At 42.5% G+C, this 22,628-nt stretch overlaps 1 protein-coding gene across 2 annotated transcripts in view; it reads left to right on the forward strand.

Annotated features, from left to right (window-relative positions):
- Map3k20 (mitogen-activated protein kinase kinase kinase 20) overlaps nt 1-22,628 on the forward strand; it is a 162,477-nt gene that overhangs the window by 79,949 nt on the left and 59,900 nt on the right. For both annotated transcript variants that reach the window (XM_059260697.1, XM_059260695.1), the window contains exons 5-9: nt 1,333-1,398; nt 4,785-4,813; nt 4,929-5,066; nt 12,283-12,369; nt 17,948-18,022. In XM_059260697.1, coding sequence (XP_059116680.1) covers nt 1,333-1,398; nt 4,785-4,813; nt 4,929-5,066; nt 12,283-12,369; nt 17,948-18,022 — 395 coding nt within the window. The remainder of the gene's footprint in view (nt 1-1,332; nt 1,399-4,784; nt 4,814-4,928; nt 5,067-12,282; nt 12,370-17,947; nt 18,023-22,628) is intronic.

Consider the following 22,628-nt stretch of genomic DNA (forward strand, 5'->3'; position numbering starts at 1 on the left):
TATTGGGACTTTTTCTTCTGATAATCTGACAGAGTAGAAAAATGCCTATGTTTGAAGATTTTATAGTCAAGTCTTCCCTTTTGAAATCCTTGTTAGCAAGTACAAAAATCATCTATTCTTGCTTCTAATCATAGTCAAATAGACTATACCTGAAAATTATTTGGAAATTTTATTTTAAAGCAAGGAAGACATAACTATGAAATTCAGTCATATAGGCTATTAAGTGCCATGCAAGTAGCAGGTATTGAACTTTACAGCTTGAATATGTAGAACTTGCTATTAAATGAGACCCTTTATCCCAGTTACATCCATTAAGATCATTTGAGTTACTAATACTTCTGTTAACTTGATTCTTTTCAGTGATATCATTATGTAACAAGAGTTAAAACTTTTTTCTTATTTTCTTTGTTCTTTGGATGCCTCAATATATAATAACTAGAGTAGTAGAAGAATAGCTATTAATAAATTCACCTTTATAAAATTGTAACATGCTGTGTATTTAAAAAAAAACCAAGCGTACTTATTAAATTACTTTCATGGGCATCTCATAAAAAAAGAGAGGTCCTGTTTGATTTGGTGTGAGGGAGGACTATTTCTTCTACTATTTGGAAAAGAGAACCTGAGAAATGAGAGGAAGTCCTGTGTAGAAAATGTGTTTTTCCCTATAGTTTCTGTTTTTGCCTAAAACAAAAACAACCAAATACTTTTAAAGGGATAACTATGAAATATACCGTAAAGTATAATTTCTCATTCAAAATAATAAAAATATTGACATTTGATTCATCCGGTATATAAAGTACCTTAATTCGTATTATAAATAGATCGGAGTGAATTTGGAGATTTATTCTTGTGAGAAGAAAATATCTTGTAAGCCTTGTGCCTCTGTTAGAAGACCACAGCAGCCTTGCCCATCGGCGGGCCTGCTGCCCACCCCGTTCTGTCTTGGAGAAAAGTAATGTCGCTGCGGCACAGTGGCTGCAGAGGTCCGGGTGAGAGAGGAGGAGCCTCGGCTTGAGCAGACATAGCATGCACTTGGTGGTGGGACGCTCAGGGGTCATTTTGGTCATTTTCGCTATACGGTTTTCATGCAGATCTGAGAAAACTATGGTCTTCCTTGGGTACTGTAAGAAATGAGAATATCCACCATAAAGTGGCTTTGCTGGAGAGAATGTTACTAATGTGGATATATGTGATTTTTTTTTTCTTTTATGGCGCATGGAGGAGCAGAACACATGGTCTTATTTTCAGCTATGGATGTCTTTGCAAAGTTGTGACTGTTCATGCTGATGCAATATTGCAAACCATTAATCCTCTTTCCCTCTTGTACGAAAGGGATGCACTACTTACACATGGAGGCGCCAGTCAAGGTCATCCACAGAGACCTCAAGTCAAGAAACGGTAAGTGGCCACACCTCTTGATCTTACTATTTTACTACAGTTCACATGCACCTGCAAATCAAATCAGCATGACGCTTTACGTGGTTTTGTAACTCATTGTTGGGCTACATTCTACCATAAGAACATTTTCACTATCAATAAATAGCAAAATCTGTATGTTATTTGAGGAAGTGTCGTACTGTGTGAGCCTAACACGGGACAAAGACAACTGGATTGCTTATGGTTTTTGTTTTTGTTTTTTTAACACATCTGTAGCTAGAGATTTCCTGCCTGGCCCACGGTCAGGGCAAATCTCTCTCACCTGCCAATCCCACAGCCGCTCAGACCCGACGAAGTAAACACAGAGACTTATATTGCTTACAAACTGTATGGCCGTGGCAGGCTTCTTGCTAACTGTTCTTACAGCTTAAATTAATCCATTTCCATAAATCTATACCTTGCCACGTGGCTTGTGGCTTACCTGCATCTTCACATGCTGTTTGTCATCATGGCAGCTGACAGTGTCTCTGACTCAGCCTTCCACTTCCCAGCTTTATTCTCCTCCTTGTCCCGCCTATACTTCCTGCCTGGCCACTGGCCAATCAGTGTTTTATTTGTTGACCAATCAGCAACACATTTGCCATACAGAACATCCCACAGCAAACATCTCTGATTATTTCCTTAGGATCTTTTTCTAAAATCGGCATTGGCAGGTCCAAGTGTGTAGTCATGTATTGTACGTCTCCTATTTTTAGATGCTCCCTTCTGCCAGCAATTTTGAGTTTTATTTCTGAATTATATGGTATACATCTTTTGGTCACTCATGCCCATATTACCTGGAGTAGTGCCCCAAATGACCAGCATGCTTGAGAGTTCAGAATGTAAAGGCCTTTCTTTCTTCTTTCTCTAGTCTGTGCTTTCTATACTTTATGAGCCTATATTTATCGTTTGGAAAGTGAGCGTCTTAAAATAGCTCCCTGGATTAGGCGCTACCTTCTTCCATTACGTCACTTCAGAGTTATCAGAAAGGCAGTAGGCCTGTTTAGCTTTAGCGGAGCTAAGTAGGCATCCGAGTTTGCTGCCTAAGAGAAGAAAGAAAGCAGGCCTTGCTCTTGGTTGTTTCTACACTGTCCAGTGAACTTGGTAGGGCGGGAAAGCATTTATTCTTAGAAATTTAATATCACTGCAGCTAAAACGGAAATTTACCAACAGTGTGAGCCTTAGACTGGGGGGTGGCAGCAGGTGGCCAGAGAGCCCGGGCAGGGCCCCAGGTGCTCTGCCCCACTCGGGACCTGCAGGCCCAGGTCTGACAGGTGATGAGCAGGAAGGGCAGGAAGTTGTAGGCAGCTGCCACCATCAGGAATCCAGGCCCGCCCCTCCTCACCTGGTTGGCTGGCTCTACTTAGTGCCACACCCTTTCCATCCTCGCTTGCTCTTTGGTTCTTCTGGGACAGACATACTGTGATACAGAGCTGGCTAACAGGAAGTCATTAGAAAATCATCTCTAATCGGGTAGGAAGTAGCAGGCTTTTATGACTAAAATTTCAGTTCATGCTATTAAGCTCAATATAAACAAGTTATTTGATTTTTCAAACCCATGTACTTAGCATGAAGGCTGTACAACAATGCCCAGTTCCTCATTTTTAAAAAATTACAAGTGATGTTGTTAATGGGAAACATTAACATGAAAAGATGATCAGATCAGCCTAACTTTGGCAATTTATTTTTACGGGGAGGAGTGAGACTTCATTTTCCGGAGTATTTTTGAAAACTTAAGTTAGGGGCTGGCCAGATGGCTCAGTGGGTAAAAGCACTTGCCACCAAGCCTGACCACCTGAGTTCGGTGCCCAGAAGCCACACATTAGAAGGAGAGGATTGCCTCCCACATGTTCCTCTCGGATCTCCATGTGCTGCCCATGGCCTATATGCACCCACCCACATACACAAAATAAGTAAATAAATGTAATAAAAATCAAAACACATTACTAGTGTATGTGTGCGTCCAGTGTGTATTAGTGTACATGCACATGCTGTGGTGTGCTGTTGATAGGCAGGGACAACTTCCTGCAGTCAGTTCTCTCTGTCCACCTTTATGCATGGGTCTCTGGGGTCCAGCTTAGGTCGCCAGGCTGCATGGCAGGTGTTTTTATCCCCACTGAACCATCTCTCCAGCTCCCATAGTAAGTTTTTTTCTAATGTTATTTTTTAAAGGAGCACTTGCTAATCTTCCATTAAGAAGGAGGAATAGGGAGATATTTTAAGAATAGAATATAATAGCAATATTTATTTACATTTTTCTCTGCAAAAGTATGCAGCTCATTCCTCCCAACCATACATTTACTTTGAGGCTATTTTTATGTATTAGATCACACAGAATATTTTCTTCAGTTATCAAAATCACTAGGAACAGCTGCCGTATTGATGATCTACCATGCTCAAACACTGGGTGGCTTACTAAATAAATCCCAGAAACCCTCTTGAGGCTTCAATCCATAAGCTTCTCTCTTGTCTTCCCACTCCCATAACAGTCCAACTTCTGTGTCAATGCTCCCAAGCTGATGTCCACTTTGAAACTGTTTATTAGAAATATCTGAGAGCCGGGCGGTGGTGGCGCACGCCTTTAATCCCAGCACTCGGGAGGCAGAGCCAGGCGGATCTATGAGTTCGAGGCCAGCCTGGGCTACAGAGTGAGTTCCAGGAAAGGCACCAAAACTACACAGAGAAACCCTGTCTCAAAAAACCAAAAATAAATAAATAAATAAATAAGTATTATGTCCAAACTGCCCCTCCCATGTCCCCCTCCTGCCTTAGCAAGCTACTCCTCCGTTCCCTTTCTTGGAGAGTGCAATATCAGTGCCTTGTTTCCTTCACTGCATTTGTATGAAGCAAGTATCTTAACAGCCATTTGGAGCAGCACCTTGTGGAATTAAGTATTTTAAAATGTTGTCTCCCTTATACAAACTCTCAAATTCAGCAAATATACCTTTTATAATATAAAATTCTCTGTCTCTGTCTATCTCTCCCTGTTTCTTACTCTCTGTCTGTGTGTGTGTGTCTCAGTCTCTCTGTCTTTTTGTCTGTGTGTGTGTGTGTATGTGTGTGTGTGTGTGTGTGTGTGTGTGTGTGTGTGTGTGTGTGTGCGTGCGCACTCGCGCATGTTTGGAACAAGATCTTGTTATATATCCCTGACAGGTTTGGTTCTTGCTATATAGCCCAGGCTGGCCACAAACTCATGGTAGTCCTCCTGCCTCAGCCTAGGATTTCAGGCACATACTACCATGCCCAGCTTATACTGTGAAGTTAGAAATGTAGTGATGTCAAAATTAGAAAGATGAAGCTCTGCTTTTCTTCAGTGTAAGACAATTCAAACAAAATGGTTATCGTAATTTCTCTGTGTTCTCTTTCAGTTGTTATTGCTGCTGACGGAGTACTGAAGGTAAGGCTGTTTCCTTTCATCTGGAGAAAATTGTTCATTTCTGACGGAGGTCTCGTGACTGATAATCTCTCATCAGAGCTGGGTAAAAAGCTGATGTTGGTTCCTGTGTCCTCAGATCTGTGACTTCGGTGCCTCTCGGTTCCATAACCACACAACACACATGTCCTTGGTTGGAACTTTCCCATGGATGGCTCCAGAAGTTATCCAGAGTCTCCCTGTGTCTGAAACCTGTGACACATATTCCTATGGTGTGGTGAGTGTGTTTCCTGTTTCTTGTTCACCAAGGGACATACGAGGGGCAAACAGCCTAGAGAAGCTTGTGTCTGAGACAGGAGGATCACCTACAGTGGCGGCATAGGGGCAGAGCTTTCTAGTTGTCACAGTGTGTGCTTTGATCACTTGTGACTCCAGTTATCTGCCCTGCGTTGAGAAGAACCATCACTGCTTCCAAGAAGTGAATAATGCAGAACCTGATCAATGCTCCCCCACTCCCGTCATCTCCCCCTCCCCCCAACACCCAACCCCCCCCCCAAATGCACTGTGCGGGGTGGAAATAGACTGTAGAATAGCTGTGTAACTCACTGATCCTGCGGGTCTCATGGAATACACTGGATTTCTAATAGACTGCCCACATGGTGTGTAGCTGCCAATAACTGCCAAATGAGCCAGGCTTGTGCATGTCCAGAACTATAAAAGAACATGTAGTCAGACCAAGTGAGCCAGGCTTGTGCATCTCCAGAACTATAAAAGAACATGTAGTCAGACCAGATAACCTTACCCCAGGTCTGCTGCAAGTCCTACAAAGACATGTGTTGAAGTTTGTTACCGGAGAATGACAACCGATGGGAACAAGGGTAGATAGAATGTGGGGAGGAACCAGGTAAGGAAGGATCCTTTGCGAGGAAGAAACTTCTGGTAGGGTAGCTCCTGGTGCAGGAAGGAATTCTTTCTGGCCCCTTTTTTGAAGATGTTTTTTCCCTAAAATGTTGTACATGCTTTATCTCTAGATCTCGTTACCATCTAGGCCACATATACCCTGTCCCCATTTATATCACCTTGCAAGAGGGACACTTCCATTGTAAGAACTAGCTCATGCCCCCTTGGCATACCCTTCTTCCTGAGGGAGGCAATGGCCAGAGAAGGACCACATGTCAGGCACGCCCCTTTCCCCTGTCAGTCTGCTGGCTTCCCTCTGTGTGGGGACTTCCCAGTTGTCTCGTGCTTCCGAAATCATGAACTTCTTATGCTCAGGTGAATTTTGTTGGCTATTGAAAATAATTTCAAGAATAGGTATATTTTTAGCTAAAGTCTAGGGTTTTTGTTTTTGTTGGTTTTGTTTTGTTTTCTGAGACAGGGTTTCTCTGTGTAGCCCTAGCTGTCCTGGAACTCGTTCTATAGACCAGGCTGGCCTCAGACTCACAGAGATCCATCCTTACACCTCTGCCTCCCAAGTGCTGGGATTAAAGGCGTGTGCCACCATGCTCAGCAAGCCTGGGGTTTTAAAGGATGACACTGGCATCCACTTTAAATGTCTAATTCCCCTTCATTCTGAACATTTCTAAGAATGGAAACCACATTACTACTGAAAGTGAAGAAATAGTTCTCATTGATAGAAGGGGGGAGAAGCAGAGCCATAGTTCCAGAGGACACGAGCTTCTGAAGTGGCATTCTGTGTCAGGGGTTATTACAGTGTAATTGTCTCACACTCATTTGGAAATTCCGAAAAGGGGAGCTTTGTTACAGTTGAAGACTTTTTGTGCTAGGGCTTAGCTGGGAGGTGGAACACTTGCCTGTCATACTCAGGCCCTGGGTTCAATCCCCAGTACTACAGAAGGAGAAAAATGAAGTCTTTTGTGAAATTGTTTTCTCTTACCAAGTTACATTCCTTTATTCGGGAAAATGACGGCTTATTGAGTTAGTCTCTGGGCTGGACAGCAGCGCGGGCGGATTGACATTCCACGTAGTGTGTCTGGCAGTACCAGGACCTCACTTCATGCTGTTGAATAGAAGCCAGTGTGCTTTTGCAGTAAGGGACCAGGCAGCCATGGCTTCAGCTTTGAGGGTGCTTCCATGATGGCAGCTGAGGCTGCTCCGAAACTCCTTAAACCTGACAGAACCACTCTGGGCTTTGTAGCAGGCCATCCTCTGCAGACCCTTCTACGGAGCAAGGGGGTTCGGGAAGACGTCAGAGTGGCCGAAACATGTGGGTCGTTTGACCATAGTCTAGCTGGTCATGTGACTGAGCAGGAGGCCAACTCTCCTTGCATGTGCAGGTGTATATGAAAATAGAGAAACGTAGCCGGGCGGTGGTGGCGCACGCCTTTAATCCCAGCACTCGGGAGGCAGAGGCAGGCGGATCTTTGTGAGTTCAAGGCCAGCCTGGTCTACAAAGCGAGATCCAGGAAAGGCACAAAGCTACACAGAGAAACCCTGTCTCAAAAAACCAAAATAAATAAATAAATAAATAAATAAATAAATAAATAGAGAAACGTACTTAGACAGTAATGGCTTTAAATTAGCTTGCACAGTTTGTTAGTCAGATGGTTTGAGGCTTATTTTCTACTCCAACAGTCCATTATTGTATTTCCTTTGACAATTCTCCCCAAGCCTTGGAATTTCCCTATTGAAATTTTTGACCTAAAGTCACAGCTATGAGTTATGTATAGAATAACCTTTTAGTTTCAGCATTACTGCATTTATGAAAATAAAGTCTGTATCACTTTGTTTCAAAAGCTTCCAGATGCCTGGACTTGATATGAAATGTACTGGTCTGCCTTTCCTTAAGACTGTACCCTTTTGGTGCCTGTAGCCAAGAATTAATGCCTTTTCCCCTGGAAACCATAGCTGCTGAGCCATGACTTCTGATACTGAGCTAAGATCTCTCCTGTGACTTTAAATCCCTTTGGCAGTTCTCACTGATCACTTCCTTAAGCACAGTCTGAAGCCATCTTTCCAGAGCTGTAGGTTTTCCATTTGTTCAGAAAAACCTTTCACTCCAGAGACTGGCCACCGCTTTTGGGAGACGGATCTCTGCATTCACACAGGAGGTCTTCCATCTACATGTGTACCACCCTGCCTGTGTGTGCCTTGGTTTGGCTTCCTTGGGGGGAAGGATGGTTTTGTTCTGTTTTGTTTGTAAGTCAAGGGCTCGCTATGTAGCCCTGGCTGACCTGGAATTTCCTATGTAGGCTAGGCTGGCCTAGAACTCACAGAGATCTATCTGCCTGTTACCTAACCTCTGGTATTAAAGACATGAACCATCCTGCCAGCTAGGGAAGGGACTTAACAGGAACTTAAGAAACCATTTCCTAAAACACATCCACACTGCCAGGATTACACTACACCACACACCAGGTGCAGCTTAGAACCCCGACTGTCCCGTCCCCTGACTGTGTAAGTCTCTATTCCAAATTCATGCAAGAGCCTTCCTGCCCTTGAGTTGCAGAAATAAAAATGTTTCCCTGTCTCTTCAAAAACAGCTTCTAGGAGGCTGAAGAGATGGCTGCTCCTCCAGAGGACCCCAGTTCAGTTCCCAGCACCCACATGGGGTTAACTGTCTGTAACTCCAGTCCCAGGGGATCCGATGCCCTCTTCTGGCCTCTGCAGGCACTGCACACATGTCATGCACAGACATACCTTCAAGCAAACAACATAAAATAAAATAAATATACATCTCAAAACAACAGCAAAGCCAGCATCTGGGCCCGAGAAATGGCTCAATGTGGGTCATGGTGTTTTCTGGGAAGCCTGAGGAACTGAATTTAATCCCTAAGATAACCCACATGGTAGGAGAGAACAGATTCTCACAAGTCATTGTTGTCTGACCGCCACATGCATAAAATAAGTAAAGATAAAAATCATCTTCTGCTGTTAGTTTCTCTTTAGGTGAAGTTTGGCTGAGAAGCCTGGCAGGCCTCACAGAGAACTCTGTCAGCAGAACTCCAGTTAATTTAGTGATGAGCATGCATTATTGCGTGTAACACTGTCCCTCTCCTTCTGTTCATTCTAAATAAGCATCATCCGTGCAAGGGGAAAAGCCAAGGCTTGCTCTCCAGAACCCTTTGTTTTAAACAAACAAACACGAAAAGCCATTGTGAGTTCCCAGTGGGTTGGACACCAGAGAAAGAGAGAGGGTAGTTGTTCCCGTTGAGGCCATGTTAGGCACAGGAGTTTGTGGTCCTCAAACTTCAAAAATGGCATCAACCTAAAAACAACAGTATGCTTATGCAGAACTGTGGTGTCCCTTCAAAAGGAGGAGCATCCTTCTAGCATAAACCATCCCAAAGTTCATGAAGAACACAGGCATCAAAGTGTTGGTTTTTGAAACTCACCCAAAAAAAGCCAAGACAGGTTTTTGCTTTTTGCCTTTCTCGACTGATAATCTTGTGTTGCTCTTAACACATGGCAAGACTACCAAGCCTTGCACTGCCTTCAAAGAAACTCCTGTTTCCAAGCAGTGCTAGGCAGGCAATTGTCCTTTCCCTGTTTTACAAGAAAGGGGTGTTTGTGCACCCCCAGAAGAATGTCTCCTGAAAGATCGGGAGTATGTTGAGTACATGATCTGCTAAAAAGAAGATCCCAGATGACTGGCAGGCCAGCCTTGGGAGAACCCACGGCCTGTCGCCCTCCCCGATGCCAAGGGTTACCTTCCTAGGAGCTTCCAGCCAAAGCCCGCTTGGACTGCGCTAGCTTAAGAGGCAGCCTCTGCAACTTGTCTGGAGCCCTGTTCCAGAACCAGCCAGGCTCAGGTAATGGCTTCCTATTGTTTGTGAGAGAAAAGGCAGACACACACAGTCTCATCCAAGTTTCTGCTCTGTACACGGAAAATAGAAATTTTCCTTGCGAGTGCAGTTGGCTGGGAGGACATCTCGGTATACAATGAGTTGGAAAATATTTTCAAGGTGAAAGATCACAGCAGTGTTTGGCCTGCGTCCTCGGAACTGGTATTTTAAGGCATCGGCTTCATGTATTTTTAGACCTCCGAGTGACTTCCTCAACAAACTTACTTTTTTTGTGCCAAATGTCATTTTTATTGAACGTAGAAAAAAGCCATCCTAGCTGGTTCTGCCTTCGTTTGGGTACATTCCCAAATCTGGGGAATTAATAAAGGGAAATCATGGGAGGCGTGGAGACTGGAACCAAACAGAAGACCCATGTGGGTTCCAGAACTTGAGGCTTCTGGCGGTGAGCTCCTCGGTCTGCACGGTTTTGAATCCCTCAAGCACCTCCTCTGGCTGTCGTAGCTATTCAGAGACACAGACGGGGGACGCTGGCCAGTTGTTTCTGGGTTATAACTCTTACTTTATTAGACTTTTGGTATTCTCCAGGTAAGCATTTTGGTCTAAAAAAAAATGGAGAAGAGGTACCTTGTGATGCTATTTCCTCAGACTCTTGGGGCTGCATTTTACTCTGTAGAATTCAGGCAGATTCTGCATGTGGACACACATTTGTGTGTGTGTTGTGCTTGCCCGGCCCCCAGACTATGAAAGGGGGAGGCGTGAGTTGTTCACCTGAGTGTTTGGGGGCCTGGAGCATCTGACTTCTTTGCCATTGCCTCCTTATTTCCATTTTCGTCAGCAATGCCGAATCGATCCATTCCCCGCTCTTCACTTCCTTTCCTCCTCTGTCCGCAGTACCAACAGAGTGTGGTCACCACAGCCGGTTAAAGGACTTCATTTCCTGCTCGGCCTAGCTCTGCCCCCTCCCCTGCCCAGGCAGGGTGGCAGGGTGACTCCATACCTGTGCTACCTCCTGCCCTCTTTCCCTCCCTCCCAGCCAGTGCTAGAATCGTCCCCTCTGGGATGCCCCTTACCTTTCCTAATCACTCGTGTGACTCACATAGAATTATTCAGTAGCTCTTCTGAAGAAGTACCTTACACACTTGATTAAAAGCCTGAAGAGGCTTCGGGATTTTTTTCCCCTCATGCTTGAGGAGCATCTGCCAATTTCCCTGATTTTCTTGCTAATTATCTTCGTATTAGCCAGCATTCATTTAACATGTTATAGCTTGAACAAGACAGCAGGCTGGCTGAGGCTGTGATGGGTGTACAGTTAAAGGCTTACAGGACTTACTCAACCCGAGCCTTGCCCTCCAGCTGGACCCTGTGTAGAAACAGACCTTGGAGTCTGCAGCCAGGGAGAGCAAACACTACTGTGCAGAGTCGTCCCAAGTCTTCCTTGGCTCCACACCTACCGCAGAGCCTGCTTTGTTCCTGCTAGCCCTGGAGTTTCCCCATCCCTAGAGTCACATGGGACCAGAGCACAGCCTCTGAGGAAGGAAGCAGCTTGTATCCTTGCTGTAGCTGGTATCTCCCTCGGTAGCTGAGTGTCTGTAGGCAAGTTGATCTGACTTTCCTAGACACCCATTTCCTCACCTGTAAATTGAGGATAATATTTGAGGCTTGATAATGTTCAAGGGGACACATGTAATGGAGATTTGGAGCATATTAGGCCCTCAATAAATTATAGTGGTTGTCATATTATGGTAATTAGCAAAATTAGAATTGCCTTTGTGCTTTGCGAAGTACTAGTAGACCAAACTTTGTGGTGTCGGGCTGGCATGGTGACACATGCCTGTAATTCAAACTCTTGGGAGGCTGAGGCGGGAGGATCCTGAGTTCAAGGCTAGCCTGAGCTACATAGCCAGACTCTGTCTCAAAAAACATTTTTTGGTGTCTATTTGAATAAAAAGAGACAGCAATTGGGTGTTCAAATTCCCATCAGTCAGTGTTTCAAGAGAAGCCAACGTCTCCATCCTGGCACTAGCTTGCTTTCCTTAGCATTTCTATTGCTGTTCATTGCCACACTTGAGTTTTACACACAGTTGGGGGCACATATTCACTCATGTACACAATCAGCCTATATGTGTATTAAATGTGTGCTATACTTTAAAATATGGCATAATATATGTATGTAGAAATGGATCCCTTAGACTGACTCATTCTGAGGGAAATTTGTCCAAACCACAAAATCTAAATGTTATAATTTTACAGATATCTGCCAGTAAGGGGCAGATGAGTTTGCTAGTGATTTGAACTGGAGACTTTGTTTTTTTAATGTGGTCATTATTGAACCTTTAAAAACTGTGTTGAATTCCTGGTTACTATCTAATTAAAAAATGTATCTGAGATTCAAGGCAAAAAAGACTGCTCTCTAACAAAATACAAAACCTAGTTTGTGGGAATATGTGAAAATCCCAGTGAGTAAAAAGATCAAGTTTAATCACTAATTTAAAATCTTAAATGTAGACACTCCAATTCCTAAAACAAGTTTTTTCTTTATATACAAAGAACATGAAAGTATATAACATATGGTAGAAGTCCTATGTATGCATACATACATACACGTCTAAGTTTCTACAGAAGGTTGGCTACCTCTAGTAATTGGATACAATTAAATGCTAGCTACGTTTTCAGTAATATACCAATATAAAGTACCAGAATAAAAATTCCATTTTCTTTTTGTTACAGGTTCTCTGGGAGATGCTAACAAGGGAGGTCCCCTTTAAAGGTTTGGAAGGATTACAAGTAGCTTGGCTTGTAGTGGAAAAAAACGAGGTAAGACTCCGTTTCTCCATTCAGGTGCATAGATCAGAAAACAGTATTGGGGTTTTGCAAAAGACTTTTTCATCTTCTTCAAATTGAAAGTAAGTTCACGCTTATGGAAAGATTAGCAGTAGGAGCTAACACAAAGGGTCAAAGTGATGTTATTCCTCATGAATGGACCCTTTACATCTAATTGTTGCAGCTTCACGTCGTGATGCTGTAGATCAAAAATTGTACAAGTACTGTACTAGTTTCTCAGTCTCAATTGTAAAACCTGGGGGTTTGTTCTTAGTGATGAAAGAAGCCATTGCGTCCAAGGTAGGGGAACAGTTTAACTGCATCTCCTGCGTTTAGGACATCTTTTTTACTGGCCGGGAGTTGATATATCTGTAAGAGACCTTCAGCTACTTCAACTTACCTCTCCCAGCAGGAGTCACTATAGTACAAGAAACTGTCGCTTAGATGAGAATTTCAAAAATAAAAGAAGAAAAAATAGTTTCAAAAGGGGGAAAAATTACAGTTTTGCCACCTACGTTGAGCACTACATTGAAGATGAGCTCCTCACTGGAATTGGCGAGGCAGTGGCACAAGTGCTGCCTTCCTCATGCAGAGTCGCTCCATTTCAAAGGGACTTCAGTGGCGTAAACACCGTTTGTGCTGGGTCCCCAGCCTCGCCTTTCTTCTGCCCACAAATTGAGGCTTTCAGCTGGTTGGACCTATGAGCCTACATCAGAGAACATGGCACATCCATATCAAAGAGAGCAACTACAATTTGAAAGGTTTCAAATTGTCACTGAAACGCACAGCCATGGAAATCTCTCAGCATAAGGACGAAGCATCCAATGTCACGGCATTAGGAGAACTTAGATGGCTTCCTGGATGGGCACGCTTGTGCTTGCAAGGCAAAACAACTTATTTCCCGGAACTTCTTCATTTCCATGTCTGTGTACAAAGGCTGAGTGAGTCCTTAAAGTAAAATCATCTCCAGAAGAATATCTAAAGACAGCCCCTTTTAGCACTTTAACAGAACTGGATTGACCCCGTGTGAGCACAGAGCAAGCTAGGTTAATCAGAAAGCCACTGTTGGCCAGGAGAAACCAAGATTCTGTCTCCGGGATCCCATTAACCCAGAGCTACCTGACTAATTTGTCCTCCACTCATTGGGAATGAGTGGCACATTGCGGTGGCTGAATTCGATGGGAAAGGGCTGCCAGCATAAGAGGTGAAAAGGACTTCCTTGCAAGACCAGGCCCCACTCATTGCTTTGCAAGAACTGTTAGGTTTTAATTAGATGATAGTCATTTCCCGTGCACTGTACAGTGAGGCCTCTCATGGGATAACTAATAGTTTGGGACATGGGGACCTACTGCTTCCGTTCTGTGTCTTTTGCCAGAGAGATGGTTGAGTGTTTACTTCAGGTTTGACGAATCCAAGTGAAGAGAGCATTGACCTTCAGCTGACCCAGAAGCAATCTCTACACTACACAGAATACTTTAGGAAAGGGGTTTAGAAAGCCACCCAGATCCTCCAAAGTTGACAGAATAATTAGTATTTTGCAATTATTTTTTTAATCTAGAGAAAAGCAGAATAGGTGCAATTCAATGCATTTCCAAAGCATTGGATATTTAAAGCTGAAGAGAATGGCAGCTTCCATCCTGCCTGAGGGCTGGGAAGCTCCCACCAACACCCCTCAAAACCCCATAGCATCACACACAAGGAAGCCATTTCCTTCTGTCCCCTACAGATCCCATTGGACATATTGTGGTGTCTCCACTGAGTGTCTCAGAGCCAATAGAGACGGCTCAAAGGCTTCCTGAACTGTTGTTCGTTAAAGAACTGGGAAGTTGAGAGACCCCACATGCTGACATAAGTTCTCTCAGCTTACCAATGAATTGAAGTAAAACTGGTTGAATTAAGGATAATTATCTGCTGCTCCCATTCTACACAGTACTTACTTGTCAAAAAAAAAAAAAAAAATGTGGCTATTAAGCCTAGATGGGATTTCCAGGGTTCCATTCAAGGTCTCTTCATTCCGTCACATCGGAGGCGTTGGCTTTCCAAACAAAATCCGCTCACAAAGTGTTACAGCAGTTCCCAAGACTGAGTTCACTTAATAACAAAACCGAGACTTGAAGAAACATAACTCATAAAACCTCTTCAGCTCCCAATATTTTATTTATCTTTACTGTTGAGTACTTTCAGTTATTGGGCTGGAGAAAGGTTTCCATATTTTCATATCTTCATTTAAATAAGAACGATGTGTTTAGACAGCCCAGGAGAGATTGTTAATGTGATCTATGTAGTCATTCTGTAACATCTCTATCCCATTAGTAGGGTTGCTTTTTTAAAAAGCTTTTTATATTGAAATAATTATGGACTCCTAAGAGTCTGTAAAACTATTACAGAGAATCCTGTGTACCCAGTTTCCCCACTGCTGATACCTTATATAGCTGCAGTGGCACCCGAGCTGGGCAGTTAGGATGGGACTGTGTTCTTAACTAGGTGGGAATCACTCTATAACCTCTCCCTCCACATAGAGCGTTCACACCGAGCTACAGGAAAATCATGCTCTCTAACATTACCTCTGAGGATCTTTGCTTCTTCCTCTTATGGAATAAGGCTTTTGACTAATCATTTTTTTCTGATGTTAACCTCTATTAAAAATAGATTCATAAACCCTTGTTACACCTTACCAAGTGAGCAAGTGAACCTTACAGAAGGCATGAGCTTAAGAGGGTACTACTAAGAACTGTTTTTAATATTCCTAGGAGATACATATATTTGCTTTCTTATTTCCATGAAAATCAGTAGGCCTTCAGAATGTTTTAGAGTATAATTTCTACTTTTATAAATACTTGGATTCTTGTATAAAAATGTGTTTTGTTATAAATAGCAAATTAATTAATGTAAAAAATATCTTCATAAAACTTTAAATTTAATTGAGACCAGTGGGATAGCTCAGCAGGTAGAGGCACTTGCTACCAAACCTGACAACCTGAGTTCAATTCCCGGTACCCACCTGATGGGAGAGAACCTGCATCCTCAAATTGTCTTCTCACCTCAACATGCACACCACAGCACAGGTGCACTTTTACACACACACACACACACACACACAATCAATTAATTAATTAATTAATTAAAATATATTTTATGTACAAAATTTTTTAAACTTAAAATTCAATCTACTACTCTAACTTCAGAAAGATAAAAACTTAAATATTTTCACATCTTATGTATAAAATGGTGCAAAAAAAATTTTTTTAAATACCCTACCTACTTTAGTTATTAGAAGACACTCTACTTTTAAATGTAAAACCTTTATTCTAAAATGTCTAAGCTGTAAGTAATGCTACCGCATAGTACAGAGATCTGGCCATTTCGGGATGTTTGGAATCATTAGGAATGCATTAAAATCGTGTAATCAGGACATAAATACTTCAGATGCTATTTTAAAGTACTTTTTAATACACCAAAGAAATCCCTTACATAAAAGTGTCTGAGTCTGTGATTAGCTGACACTTGACAGTATTAGATATTAAAAATTACCTTTTCTTTGTGTGATGTTTGAAATGTGTCTAAAAAGGCTTTCCAGTAAGAAGAGAGGACAAAAGGCCCCCAACTTCAGCCTGTTGGCATTGGCTCCATTGGTAACCACCGAGGGTTGGCTGCGCTGAGGTGCATTCGTCCAAAACCCACTCTGTTTATAGAGAGTACACGCAGGTGCATGCGTGCATCTGTAGCGTGTCCTCATTCATTCCCACCTGCCAGCCTTCTTCTGTTTTTTAAGCAAACAGCTGATTTTCCTTCAGATCTCTGTAAACAATGTGCAGTTCACAACATAGTAAAGTAACAGTTGAAACATACTGTTCCGTTCTGTGAGGTCAACAGAGAGGCTTGACATAGATTTCATTCGGTGAGGATCTCTTCATTCTGTTAACTTTATTTTGATGTGAAGATTGTGTGTGATTCTAAATGTTGACTATCAGTTTTCTTGCCCAGATGCTCATCTTCCTAGTTCTATGCATAGCTTCACCCAAATTCAGTTTTAAATTTTCTATTTGTAAAATTTATTTGGCAGACAGTTCCAGGGAGTTAAACCTTAGTGCTTTACAGCTGCACAGTTCTACACTCCACCACATCCAGCACCCCCGTACACACACACACACACACACACACACACACACACACACCCTCTGCACTGGGGATGCAGCCCAGGTTTTCCTGAGTGCACGTTGCTCTGCCACTGATGGGTCCCCAACCCCAGTGCTCTCTAAGATTGACATTGATGGCCCTTGCTTTACTGAAGAAAGCCAGAAAACCTCAGCTCACCCACGTGCATCACGCTTCAAGTCAGTATAACCCTGTAATATGAAGAATAAGTGGAAATACTACCATACACACATGCTCAGGCAAGACCTTGCTAGACAAGATGATGAGGCCATTTAAGGTGCTTAGCCTTGTGGTTAAATGGCCCTAAGGGCTGCAGACACAGCCTGATGGAGGTGAGCTGTGTTAATGACTTAGTTCCAAGACCTGCACTGTTGCTAGTGATAGTCCTTAAAATTGTAGTTAGGTTGTGAATAATGCAAAAAAAAATCACTCTCCTTTGATTTCTTATGTGTGGGCGTTGCACTCTTGGGAAGTCTGGTGTATTTGGAAACGGTTCAAAAATATTTTCTGTTTATTTGTAGCTCGGTTGGATGCCAAGTCCAGAAAACTGTAAACTTTATTTTGTTTACTAGGCTAACATAAAGCCACATGGAACATTTGTGATTTGGTGGTTTGCAAGAGAGTTCTTGATTGTATGATGCTTTATATATATTGAAGGCTGTCTAGTAATCATTTGTTTTTATGGGATGGAGGATTAAACCCAATGTCCCATACATGTCAGGCCATTTTGTTGCTGTTACTGAGTTATTGGCTGGCCCCTCAAGCCTTTTAAAACAAAAATTCCTCCTGGGGATAGGGGCATATCATGGTCTGTGAGAGAGTCTAGAGCTGTAGGGTAGGAGAGTAGGACTGATCCTCACAAGCTTTTGTTTTGTATCAAGTCCATTTCTGCACACAGGTGTGCCTGAAGGTAAAGTCATAATGAATCATGCATGCTGAATGGCACATTCAGAATTACCAGTGCGAAAATGCAGAGTGATCTTCTGTGCTAAAGATGTTTTCAGAGCTTCACACCTATTGCCAAACTCAACTTGTTTCCTAGTTACCTGGCTGGTGTGCAGGAATCACAAGCTGCCTATAAAAACATAGTAATAAGTTGGTGATGTTAGCGTTGTGTCCCAGCTTGCCCCTCTCCTGCTGTAGTTTCTTTGAGATGAGATCGCTTTGTTGCATTTGTCAGGATGAACCTGACCTTTCCAACTACCGTGATTTCCATGTGGGAAAGCGGGATCCTTTGGAGGTTTGCCAGGACAAATCTGTGCGTGAATTCTCCCGTCATATATTAATCCATGGAAGCTTTAAGTTCTGTGTCTTGTTTATGCTTTTAAATGAGCTCTCTGATGGTCCTTCAAAGGACATTTCCTTGTCTCAAAGAGTAAAAGCCTTGTTTCTTCTTCTGTTTGCCTCCCCTTTGTAGAGATTAACCATTCCAAGCAGCTGCCCCAGAAGCTTTGCAGAACTCTTACATCAATGTTGGGAAGCTGATGCCAAGGTACTTTTGTTATTGTTCGAACTTCGGAAATTTTACCTGTTTGTTTTTGAGTTTTTAACACTTGGCGTAGGGAAAAGCATTACGCAGCGAAAGTGACTGCCGAGCCTGCGCGCCCCATGACTGCTGCAGCCCCGTGTTGACGTCTCCATGTCTTGACTTCTAGATCAAGTGACCATTATCAACTCTTCCTTCTTTCAACAGCACTCTTTGGCGTTCTTGACTCAAAACACAATTTTGTTCTTTTGCTTTTAATCGTGACCACTGTGCCTTGTAAAACAGTACTCACTCTATGTGAAGCTGTGTTTCGAGCACTTTCTATTAACTAACTCTTGGATATAGGAGCTGATCTCACCCTTGGCTCACAGATGGAGAGCCAAGGCCCACACAGGTTAAATGATGAGTCAGGGGCACATGGCTTGTAGTGGTGGGGCTGAATGTGATCCCAGACAGTCTGCCATGGCTCTTAGCATCTACTCCATTGCCTTTCTGTCTAACTGAGGAGCAAGCAGAAGCTATGCTTTGCTAGAATTCTAGTGTGCACCCCCTGGGCAGTTCCAGGGGGTGTTTTTGAGCTGTCACAATAAGAAATTACAATCCTAGGCTTTCCTGCATTTATCACCCGTAAGCATGGATTGCCAATATCCTTTCCCTACAAAGATCAGCTTTAAAAAAAACACTCTTGGATACATACAGAAATAGTTATGGACAAAATGATGCTGGTCTTGAATTTGCTTCAAAACACAGTGAAGGTCAATGGACAGCAATACAAATTAAATATGATTGGAAGTGATATGTTTTGAAGCTCAATCCTAGAATATAGACATACTGTTTTGTGTATGTTTAGATTTTCATAATAAATATCATAATTTAAAAATGAGCCTCACAGATTAAATATTAAAACAATTGAGTGATCAAATTCTAGAAAGAAACAAAATTCATAATTCAAATTTGTCTAGTTTACTAGAGGTATTACAACTGATTCGAAAATAGAGGCCTTAAAAAATAACAAAGAAACCTAAAAAACATGGAATTCTTCCTTAATTTCTATCCATTTCCAGTCAGAGCCCAGGAATGAATGGGCAATGTGCTCCTTTGGTGGAAATGGCTTAGAGACAAACTGGACGTGTGGACAGAAGTCGTGTTGATTCATGCAGAATGTTTCCGGCACATTGTCCCACACTGAGAGCAAAACACAGTGCACTCCCACAGGAGCCCCGTTGGGAAGCCTCCTACCCATGTGCTTCCATTCTGGGAAGATTCAGTCGCTGGACTGCAGCCGTGTGCATCCTGCCTTGGCCCTGGCGTCCTGCAGCCTCCGGCCACTCAGCTCTGGAGACTTCCTGCAGCCTCTTTCCAAGTGGAGTCCTATATAGCTTAGTGTTACTTTTCATAAAGAATATGGCATTTGGAAAGTTACTATCCAAATTTTTATTAGTACACTGTCAATGCTGTGACAAGTTGAGTGTTCCACCCTACCCCTGTTTAGACCCTCTTTTTTCCAGTGTGTGATTTTTTTTCCTCAAAATGTGGGGTGTTAAGCATTAAGCATTATTTAAGCATTAAGCATTAAAAGGAATGTACGTATTGCAACTAATTAGGTTAAACTATAAGCAGATTTTGCAAGTTTATTTTCAAACATGTACTGTTTAAATGTTGTCACATTCCCTCTACTTCTGTGTCTGTTAAAACATATACAGTGATTTCAATAGTGTTTTCTTCCTCTCCTGCTTCATTGGAAATTTCACCTGAATTTATTTGCACTGAATTAGATTAGTGCAACCAGATCTCTAGAATTGTGATCACATTTCAGTATGATTTAATTTCTCAGTTGAAAACATGGTACTATACTAGTAAAACCCTAAGAATGTACACTTAAATTATAATATAATCACCCTATGCACATGGAATTTAAGCCCAGAGCAATACCTATAAAACTGGCGTGTCTTTAGCATGTAGGAAGTAGAACCTTCTTTAGGACCAAAAGAATCTTGTGTTCCAGCCACATGAAGTATAAAGAAAGCTTGAAACTGATTTTCCTCCTAAGTTCATGACATTTTATTTTGATAAAATTATTCCAGGCCACTGTATTTGATTTGATTGGACAGTGGCTGCAACTCACATTTCCTCACATGCTAATCTGCAGACACACCTCACATGCTAATCTGCAGGCACACCTCACATGCTAATCTGCAGGCACACTCACATGCTAATCTGCAGACACACCTCACATGCTAATCTGCAGACACACTCACATGCTAATCTGCAGGCACACTCATGGTAATCATCTGCAGGCACACCTCACATGCTAATCTGCAGACACACTCACATGCTAATCTGCAGACACACCTCACATGCTAATCTGCAGGCACACCTCACATGCTAATCTGCAGACACACTCACATGCTAATCTGCAGGCATACTCATGGTGATCATCTGCAGGCACACTCACATGCTAATCTGCAGACACACTCACATGCTAATCTGCAGGCACACTCACATTCTAATCTGCAGACACACCTCACATGCTAATCTGCAGACACACCTCACATGCTAATCTGCAGGCACACTCACATTCTAATCTGCAGACACACCTTACATGCTAATCTGCAGGCACACTCACATGCTAATCTGCAGACACACCTCACATGCTAATCTTCAGGCACACTCACATGCTAATCTGCAGGCACACTCACAGGCTTCCTTCCCTGAGCACACTCTTTCTCCAGTAATGTGCCACTGAGTCTTCCCTGACACCCTGCTAACCCTTGTCCAGACCCAGAATCAGTCTGGGTTACTGCCCTAGCTTGTATAGTGATATCCTTTCTTGCTAAATGGATTGCAGGCTCTGTGAGGGAGTGTGTGTGTGTGTGTGTGTGTGTGTGTGTGTGTGTGTGTGTGTTTCTGTAGCACTTGGCAGCCATAGAAAGTAGATGCAGAAGCCGGATCACAGTAAATTTTCTGAGAGGTATATTTTCATTCTAGGGCTTAAAGTTGATGCCGTCCTATGGTATATGGTCTATGGTATATGTAGTAATTGGTTAAAGTATTGTATTTCCCTTTTCAGTCCTTAGATTTTAGAGCATTAACACTTAGATTACATTATACAGCTTCCCTGTAGGGCTAGTGTTCTTGTGCAGGGAAGAAGAGAGACACATAGGAAAAACGTGGCATTGTGTGAGTGACAGAGCATACTGGTGGCCTAAACCATATGCTCAAAATATTTTATTGGAGTTGGGAAATGTAACTTAGTTGATAGAGTACTTATCTAATATGCACAAAGCCCTGGGTTCAACTGCCAGCCCTGTGTAAACCAAGAGTGGCTGGTCATGCCCATCATCCCAGCACTAGGGAAGCAGAAGCAGAAGATTAGAAGTCTCTATAGGAAGTCCAAGACCAGCCTGGGATATTCAAAACCTATCTCAAAAATTAAATTATGTGGATGTATGCCTAGTATGTGAATGACAGTAAGAACAGAAAGATGAGTATTGGCTTGTCTTAAAATGGCTTCCCTGAAGCTGATGATTAGAGAGAAGTTGGTATCATACTCTACAAGATTTAAAAAAAAAAAAAATGAAGTTTAAAGCATAGCCCAGGTTCTGTGACCAGCTTCCTGTGTAAGGCTGGATAATGTATGCCTTTCTGAACTAGTTGTTCTATGTATGAAATGGAAATAGCAAATAGAGACGTAAGACGTGAAGATACTTTATAGGTGGTCCTCGTTGTGACTTCTTTTAAGATAGGCAATCTGTACACAACACTCCAGAGGCACCTGAGCCCTTCAGAGGAGCAGCCATGGGTCCTAGCAAAGTACTGTGTTCTGCAGCCAGCACGCCTGAGACCATCACTGCAGAATTCTACATTGCTGAACTCCTGGCTCCAGTAATCCTCCTGCCTCAGCCTCCCAAATAGCTGGGACTACTGAAATGTACCACTGCAGCCAGCTGTGGCTGTATCTTAAATGCTCCTCCTGATAATGTATGAGAGTAAAGTCTAACTGTGATGGTAAGATTTTTTTTTAAGGGACACTTGTCATCTGAATATAAAGGAATTCAATTTTGTTTCAAGAACAGTTAAATGTAAGGGAAAATAAGTCTTTAAGAGTTGATTAGGTGGGCTGGGAATGTAGCACGATTGGTGGAATGCTTGCCTAGTATGCACAAGGCCCTGGGTTCAGTTCCCCGCGCTGTATAAACTAGGTGTGTTATACAGCCCAGTATGTGGGAAGTAGAAGGAAGATCAGGAGTTTGGAGTCATCCTCGGCTACACAGAGTTGGAGACTAGCCTGGGGTCTGTGAGACTAGGATTTTTTATTGTTGTTGTTATTGTTGTTTTCTTTCTTTCTTTGTTTAAAAAAGGAATCATTAGCTCCTGTTGCTACTTTTCCTTGCAAAACATAAATCCTATGTTTCCTGTGTTTATTTTGTAATCAGTTCTAGTGCAAAGTCACACTTCTCTTTTTTTTTTTTTTTTTTTCATTTAAAACCTGACACCGGGTGGAAGACAGGAAGATAGGAGCGAAGTTTAAAAACACAGGCTCGTTTTCATGTGTCCTAGTTAAAGCCTTTTCCTATGTTCATCAGTAACATTTCACCATGCATGCTTTCTT

Source organism: Peromyscus eremicus, chromosome 4 (genome assembly GCF_949786415.1).
Source record: "Peromyscus eremicus chromosome 4, PerEre_H2_v1, whole genome shotgun sequence".
In the NCBI taxonomy this organism is placed as follows: Eukaryota; Metazoa; Chordata; class Mammalia; order Rodentia; family Cricetidae; genus Peromyscus; species Peromyscus eremicus.